At 33.8% G+C, this 8,957-nt stretch overlaps 1 protein-coding gene across 1 annotated transcript; it reads left to right on the top strand.

The window, feature by feature from the left end:
* Nucleotides 1-2,623: 2,623 nt before the first annotated feature.
* On the top strand, nt 2,624-8,188 carry LOC111372918 (copal-8-ol diphosphate hydratase, chloroplastic-like). The gene is given in 15 exon segments (XM_022995346.1): nt 2,624-2,754; nt 3,253-3,312; nt 3,400-3,458; nt 3,639-4,037; nt 4,122-4,308; nt 4,493-4,707; nt 4,803-4,923; nt 5,207-5,319; nt 5,479-5,705; nt 5,841-5,956; nt 6,706-6,804; nt 6,881-7,129; nt 7,238-7,349; nt 7,444-7,635; nt 7,751-8,188. Coding segments are annotated over 12 exon segments (2,109 nt in total). The 5' UTR covers nt 2,624-2,754; nt 3,253-3,312; nt 3,400-3,458; nt 3,639-3,793; the 3' UTR covers nt 7,985-8,188.
* Nucleotides 8,189-8,957: the final 769 nt, after the last annotated feature.

Raw genomic sequence — 8,957 nt, 5'->3', positions numbered from 1 at the left:
GAGTTTGTATCGATTGAAACAAACTCCAAGACAGTGGTATAAGTAGTTTGATTACTTTATGATGGGTCATGGTTATACTGAGACAGATGCAGATCATTGTGTTTATATTAGAGAATTCCATGGTGGTAACTTTATTATCCTTTTGCTATATGTAGATGATATGTTTATAATTGATAATGGGACAAGATGTGCAGTTGATTCAAATTTTGAAGGTAGATTTGTTCAAGTTGTTTGACGTGAAGGATCTTGGACCTGCAAGGTAAATTTTGGGGATGCATATTCCTCGTGATAAGAAAGCCAGAAAGCTATGGTTATTATAGGAAAAATATGTAGAGAGAGTGCTGGAAATGTTTAACATGCATAATGCTAAACCAATTGGGAACCACTTGGTAGTCACTTCAAACTGAGTAAGGTGACTTGTCATTCTAAGAAGGAAGATAAAGAAAGAATGACAAATGTTCCTTACTCTGCAGTTGGGAGTTTGATGTATATCAAGGTTTATACACGGCCAGACATTGCTCATGCAGTTGGTATAGTCAGTGGGTTCCTTGTTAATCCCAATAAAGATCATTGGGAGGTAGTGAAATGGATCTTTAGATGCTTCAGAGGTACTTCAAAGATGTGCATGACATTTGGAGGTTCAAAACCAATTTTGGAGGTATTTACAGATGCAGTTACGGCTGGTGGTTTTGATGGTAAAAAATCAACTTTAGAGAAGTTTCGTACAAAGGAAAATCCAGCTGATATGATGACAAAGGATGTGACCCGAGAAAAGCTTGAACTTTGTGCGCAACTGGCCAACATTGACTCTTAACTAAATTGTTAGAGGATAATGTCATTTCTTAATGGGCTAGAGAGGAAGATTCTTATATGGGCTTGTCTAGCCCATGACGAAGAAAGCCCTATCCCGTTTATATTAAATTATTAGGTCAAAATTGGGAGCCAAATTTGACCTAATAATAAAATATAACCAACTTTGACCTAATAATAAAATACAAATGGGATTGGTTGATTGGATTTTATATATAGTTACCTTTGACCTAATAATAAAATATAGGGTAATTGGCGAAAAACGTCCCTACCTTTCAGCTTAATTGTGAAAAACGTCCACACCTTTCATTTTTTGGCATTTTTGCCCTCAAATCAACCTTTCGTTGCGATAAAGGTCCTTCCGTCCAATTGCCATCCATTTTGCCGTTAATTAAAGAGAGAGAACCAATTTTTTTTCCACTAAATAGGGGTAAAACTGTCTCACCAATTGAAAACCCCCATTTTCTTAATTTCCTTCTTCACAATTCACAGCCCGAATGGTTCCCATTCCACTCTCGGTTATTCAAAAATTCCCATTTATCTTCTATTTCAACAATTATTGCTCCATTCTCCTCTCGTATGGTCGCATACCAGCAGCCGGCATATTTGAGATACAATTATTTTGCACATTTGAAATGAATTGTATCTATTTTTGCTTCAGTTTTAGGTTATTTTTGCTTCAGCAAGTAGTGGATTTTTTGTTTCAGTTTTGGATTGATTGGTGGATAAATTGTGTCTCAGATTCTGTGATAGAATTGTGTATTTAGGGACTTTTGAGTTGATGTGTATCAACATGTGGTATATGGAAGAAAACAGGGAATTCTCTCGCCAAATTTTTTCTAAAAGTCAGGGACGTTATTTGCAAATATTTCTAAAATGTAGGGATGTTATTAGCAAATATTTCTAAAAGATAGGGACTTTACTCACCAAACTTTTTATAGGTAGGGATGTTTTAAGCCAAAATTATAACTACGTAGAGATTATTAGCGCAAGGTTCATTTGATTTCCAGAAGAAGTGAAAAGGACCGTTCATCTTCACCAATAAGCCAAAATGGGTCATTCACCATTGAACTAATACATAGAACTGATACATACTTCACAGTACCCAGTTTCACTCAATTTCCTCAATTTACCCAAATGTCAAAATAAGCATAAACTAGAAATAAACATCTAGTAGTCATCTCTATAAATTGACCACCCATTCAATATATATCTTACTATATTTTTCCAGAAACCCAACATAAAAGTAGCAGTGATGGTCAGATTTCACCACTATATATGACATTTTTTCCCTTATTTAATGTAATAATTTAAAGTATTTTTACACCCATTTTTCAGCTACCGTTATATATATGAACTACATAGAAGGCGGGAATAAGAGGTTCAATGGGTGAGACGATTTTACCCTTGCTGACTGGACAAAAATTGGTTCTCTCTCTTTAATTAACGGCAAAATGGATGGCAATTGGACGGAAGGACCTTCATCGCAACGAAAGGTTGATTTGAGGGCAAAAATGCCAAAAAATGAAAGATGGGGACGTTTTCCACAGTTAAGCTGAAAGGTAGGAACGTTTTTCGCCAATTACCCTAAAATATAAATGGGATTGGTTGATTGGATTGTATATATAGTAAAAAACGGCAGCGATTGGTTGATTGAATTGTGTGTGTGTGTATATATATAGTAAAAAACGGCGGCGGTTGGTTGATTTGATTGGTGATTTTATTTTTACAATAAGTGAAATTATCCAACATGATAATGCTTATAAATATGACGGAATGGAACCCCAACTCTATCATTGCATTGCATCTACACTTGTCCTTTTTCCTTTCAAAGTCAGAAAATGAAGGCGTTGCCAATTTTGCAGCTTCGTAGTTTTCCACCAGTTCCTCACAAAACACCATTTTCTGTAGCCAATCAAGGCCCTTCAAATGAATTTTTCGGTAGTAAGTTCTTGATTATTTTCTGTAAGCAATTAAGAAGAATAAAGTCTTTATATTATTAGTTATCTGTAAACATATAGTATATATAAGAAAAAAAAAATCTTTCTCTTTGTAATTATACATGAAAATTATAAAATTTTCTAATTTTGACTCTCTAATGTATCATCCGGATTCTATTTTTTCTTTTAATCTTGAGATTTGAGCAATTTTCATGAATGAGTCATAGCAAGATTTGATCACGTTACCTTCGATTGCACCTCAGAAATATTATTATTTAATTTAACAAAACCTTGATATTTCCTTCTCATATACACCAGCTGTTACATCAAATTGTTTATGTTAAAGAGTTTTTATTTTATCTTTATCTTTAGACAATGCACTGCTCATAGATAAGAACTGCTGCTTATAAATGCACATTCAGACATAAGCAAACCTTATAGTTTCTTCAACCATTCATGCTTCAGACTTGAATAATCGAATTAACAGTAGAATATTCTGTAGGACTTACACTGCCCGGGAGTGATGTCAATCGGAAAGGCATTCCGAAAGTAGTCCATCGCGGTATGTTTTATTTGAATGGAACAATTTTACAAAACAATATCCGTCAAATATCTACTTCAATAACCATGTATTTTTTCCAAATCACAGACCACGTAAGTTTGTCCCAAGTACACGAAATGGATGTCCGGAATGGGGAAGCCGTAGAGGTGAGATGAAATTTTCAATTCATAAACATCATTAAAATTTTCTTCTGCCATTTGGTGCTACTACTATTACTCTAGTCTTCAACATGTGAAGGACTGATATAAAAGAGTGATAATAAGACTAAAAACCCAAAATCTTTACTTTCTCCTAATTTGCATGCTATTCATGTTTTTGCCATTCAGCACGGGGAAGGCTTCAGCCCTTATACATGGTCTTACGACTTTGCGGAAACTTGTGTTTTTGGTACGATACCACGTGTAGTAATATAATCATATGATATCCTAAGGTAAGCGTGGCACAGTGGGACATTGATTACATTAAGAAGACGTTGTACACTATGGGAGAAGGACGAACAAGCCTTTCACCCTATGACACGGCATGGATTGCTCTTGTTAGAAATCTCCATGGACTTGATCTTCCTCAATTCCCATCAAGTCTTCAATGGATTGCCGACAATCAACTCTCAGATGGCTCGTGGGGTGATGAACATTTTTTCTTAGCATATGATCGGCTAGTCAATACACTAGCATGTGTAGTTGCGCTGAGATCATGGAACCTTCATTCCCAGAAAATTGAAAAAGGTACAAATTATTCAAGGATTATTTGTAACGTAAACTTCTAAATATTGGGACATTCGGCTAATGAATGACTTAATTATATTTCAGGGATAACATTTATCAAGGAAAATATACACAAGCTTGAAACTGCAGAGGAAGAAAACATGACCTGTGGATTTGAAATTGTACTTCCTGCTCTTCTTGACAGAGCCCGAAAGTTAGGCATTGACGATATTCCCTATGATTCTCCTGTGATAAAAGAGATTTATGCTGCAAGAGATCGGAAAATGAAAAGGTAATGCCTTTGAGTTGCAATTATGTAGACCGAGGAATACTCGTCTTTTTACTAAACAAGATTTATTGAATGAAATAAAATACGAAGGTCCCATTTATTTTGTTTTTCTCTGAAGACAACGGGCATTTTTTATTTGCATTAGATACGATTTCGTGCATAACAATATGGCCTTTTAATCTTACAGGATACCTGAAGACCTGATTCACACAGTACCAACAACTCTTCTATTTAGCTTGGAAGGATTACAGAATTTGGACTGGAAAAAGCTCTTGTGGCTGAAAACTCCACTGGGTTCATTCTTAACTTCTCCATCCTCCACGGCCTTTGCGCTGATGGAGACTAAAGATGACAACTGTTTCAGATATTTGGATGATATTGTGAAAACATTTAATGGAGGAGGTAAAAACGGAAGTCAATTTTTACTTACCTGAATTAGGTTACCCCCAAAATTTCTCAAGTATTATTTTTCTCTCACGGAATTTATCATTCTTCAGCGCCACATTCATATCCAGCTGATTTATTCCCACGACTTTGGGCTGCTGATCGACTACAGCGCCTGGGAATTTCCCGCTTTTTCGACTCACATATCACTGACATTTTAAGTTATGTCTACAGGTAAAAACAAAATAAGAAAACAAAAAAAGTTAGCCCCTATTGACAATCATTAAAACGTGTTTTTTTAAGAAAAAATGAATTTTGAAATAATGATTTTTTTGGATACTGTGTTTTTTAAAAATAAGAAAAATTTTGAGTTTATGTTCATAATATTTTATTGCGATAATGTGCAGTTAAAAATAAATTCTCAAAAAGTTTTGTTTTAATGGTTGTCAAATATGGGCTTAAATACACCATTATCTTGCATCTCTATGGTAACTGATTATGGAATTTGCTCTTTTAGATTTTGGACAGACGAAGGAATTTTCAGTGCAAGATATTCTGGATTTTCCGATATCGATGATACATCCATGGGTTTCAGGCTTCTAAGGTTGCATTGATTTAGTGTTAACCCCGGTAGGGTTAGGCGCACCCATCTCTCATTTTTCTTTTTCTGTAAATCGGAAAACAAAAATTATCAAAGCAGAAACAAGAATTATATCTTAAGAGAACTGGACCTGATCTCAAATGGATGAAAAAGCAAGTAATTTTAACGGAATGTCTCATTTTTTGCAGATGTTTTCACACAGTTCAAGAACGACAATAAATTTTCTTGTTTTGGGGGTCAAATGATTGAATCTGCCACTCCAATATTCAATCTCTACAGGGCTTCTCAAGTTCAATTCCCTGGAGAAACTACTCTTGAAGAAGCCAAGAAATTCTCCTACTCTTTTTTACAAGAAAAGCTAGCATCTCATCATCTTGTAGATAAATGGATTATATCTGAGGGACTTTATGATGAGGTACCGAACCAATTTCTATATAAACATCACTACAAAATTAATCTCCTTTTTGTTGGTTAAAAAAAATAAAAAAAATTACACTTTATCCGTGGAAGCGTCAAAGAGTAATTATTTGTTTGATAAACAACGATGCAGATAACAAAAGGGCTTGAATTACCATGGTATGCTGATTTACCCCGAGTGGAGGCTAGATTCTACATAGAGCAATATGGTGGCGCAACTGACGTATGGATTGGCAAGACTTTGTACAGGTATATACTACTCTCACACACAACTCTATTGGAGTTGCAAATTTGTTAATTTCAATTTTATCTGTAGTACATCACTAATCAATTATCTTAAATATATTGATTAATTCATTTGGGATAATCCGACTCAATAAATTTATTTTTCAGAAAATTAACATGAATTTTGCCTGGTTCACACTTTTCTGTACAAGCTTGGACATGGTAAATTAGTGCGGCCGTGTAGGGAATCCCAGAAGCGCAGATGGGACTGCTTTAAGCCTTTAAGTTAGGAGTTGTTGTAACTAGGGGAAAATCTTGCGGATGGTTAGAAAAATATAATTTGAAAAAATTGGAAAATGTAAAATACAAGAAAAATATTATTCACGTCAAACACATTATATTGTCATGTAACACGTTTGTATCATATACGTATCTAAACTGTCACATCTTTTATATATAAATTTGTTTAGAATATCAAATTGTTTGTTATTCTATCACTAAAAAGTCACTCAAAAATATAGTCCTTGTTAGATTTAGCTTAATTTTTTTATCAAAATCTAAGTCAGGGACAAGAATAAAATTTAATACAAATTTCATAAGATCTACAACTTTTTAGTCAGATATTTTATTAACTTCTATTAAATTTACTAAAAATCTAATTTTTAGTTACATTAAACAGGGACATTATAATTATATAATTTACATTCTATCTATTTTATTCTCGAATTGAATACTCCAAATTAATTTATACATTCTTCTATTATCCTTTGTAGGATGCCAGATATCAGTAACAATGTGTATCTCGATCTTGCAAAATTAGATTACAATAAATGCCAGGCACAACATCAGACTGAATGGAATGAATTCGAAGAGTAACTGTATAACCCAAATATCTTTGTCATTTAACTATACTCAATTCATTAATCCCTTCTTCAATTCCTTGCACAGATGGTTTGCAAATGACAATTTGCAAGAGCTTGGGATAACAAGAAAGTACCTTCTTCATGCCTATTTTTTGGCTGCTGCAACCATATTTGAGCCAGAGAGGTCAAATGTGAGACTTGCATGGGCTAAATCTCAAATTATTTGTAAGATAATTGTATCTTATTTCAATCACGAAATTACTTCTTCGGAGGAAAGGATTGCCTTTTTAGCGAACTTCATACATAGCATCAATGGCTTTACCAAAACAAAAAGGTAAACTAGCCCAAAATTTATTTGTTGATTTTTACAATATCATACATTAAGCATCTTGGACATATAATCTAAATGTAGATTATATTTTTTATATTTATTTTCCGGCAGCAGTAAGACTGGACATCGAATTCTCAATATATTATCGAGAATCCTAGACCAAGCTTCGACGGATGCATGGGGGATCCTCGGCAGAGACATCAGCCACCAATTACATAATGCTGTGAGTTCACATTATTTCCCCATTGTTTCATTCTTACACAGAAAAAGAACGGCTTAGTTAATTGTGACATCTGTTGTAATTCTGTATGAGACAGTGGGGAGCATGGCTAATGAAACTAAATAGAGGAGTCAAGTGCGACGAAGGAGCAGAGCTCTTAGTAAACATAATAAACATTTGTGCAGGCCATATTGTATCCGAAGAGTCAATATTGCATCCTGAATACCAGCGTCTTTCCAAACTCACCAACAAAATTTGTCAGCAACTTCAATGGTATCAAAATGAAAAGGTGAAGCTTATAGGACCACTGATAAATTTATAAGTTTGTAATTTTTAGTATTTTTTTTCTTTTTTTCTTTTTTTTTTTTCCTGAATTCAATTCTCATGTGTTATGTGATGAATAGGTACTGGGAAAAGATGATTGCAGCGCAGAAAATATTATCATGAAATGCAGCAGGGAAATTGAACAGAACATGCAGGCGCTTGTGGAGTTGGTTTTCTGTGAATCCAATGTTGCCAATAAGAATGTCAAGCAAACATTTCTAATGGTTGCAAAAACATTTTACTATGGTGCTAATTGCTCTCGAGAAACTATTGATTTCCACATATCTAAAGTACTCTTTGAGAGAGTTGTGTGAAATGGATAATGGAAATCCAGTCACTTCTTCTTTCCATTGAATGAATAAATGGGAATAAAGTGGCTCATATACTTGCTTCTTATGCGACCGAGAATGACAGGAATGTTTCTGTTTCCTGGACTTATTGTACTCCTTTTTAATTAGCCTCGATTATTTGGGGCGATATTTAGTAATCGAATGATGATGCTTTACTATCTTGTTAAATTTCGTTTTAGTCCAAGAAAAATTGATAATCACTTTATTACTCATTTATGATCCGTTCTCTGAGAGGATAAGTTCATAATAAATTTTTAGCACCTTTACTTGAGATTGATTCTTTTGATTATTACACTAGTTAGTTTTGGCTTTAACAAGTTGTATCTTCCTTATGTTGATTTCTGTTTCTTTTCATTGTTTCTGGTTTGTCAGTGCATGTCGTTAAGTTGTGGAGTCTAAATCAATAAGGATTGTTTAGGATTTTATGTTTGAAATAGAGTCCTAATAATTGTTAAGTTGTGAAGCCTAATTATATTAAGCAGTTGGAGTCCTTGTTAAATTTAATTTTGTCCTATTTTATTTATAAATATGGAGCCCTCCTTAAATTTTTTTTATTATCATTAATTAGAGAGAGATGTTAGAGAAGTTCGGTGTGCGACTTTCTCTTGTAAATTTTTTTTCATCATATTAATTTATTGTAGCATCGAGAGATGACGTAGTCTCACATTGAAGCAAACCTCTATAAAACTTGCGTGTTCTTAATTGTTTATTTTCTTTCTTTAAATTGATTACTTTTGATAGAATAGAATTAAGATTTATAATTCTCAACACATGTATTGTTCAAAAAATCTTGATCTAGCTTATTTTGATTCAGAAATTGAATGAACTTCTAGATGAAGACTATAAAAACAGAGAGAAGAATATGAATAACAACATAATGAGATGGTAGATGGAGAAAACAATGGCAGTTGCATTATTCTTCCTGGAATAGTTTTAC

Source organism: Olea europaea, unplaced genomic scaffold (assembly GCF_002742605.1).
Source record: "Olea europaea var. sylvestris unplaced genomic scaffold, O_europaea_v1 scaffold1046, whole genome shotgun sequence".
NCBI classification, from domain to species: domain Eukaryota; kingdom Viridiplantae; phylum Streptophyta; class Magnoliopsida; order Lamiales; family Oleaceae; genus Olea; species Olea europaea.
This window is presented reverse-complemented; position numbering and strand designations above follow the sequence as displayed.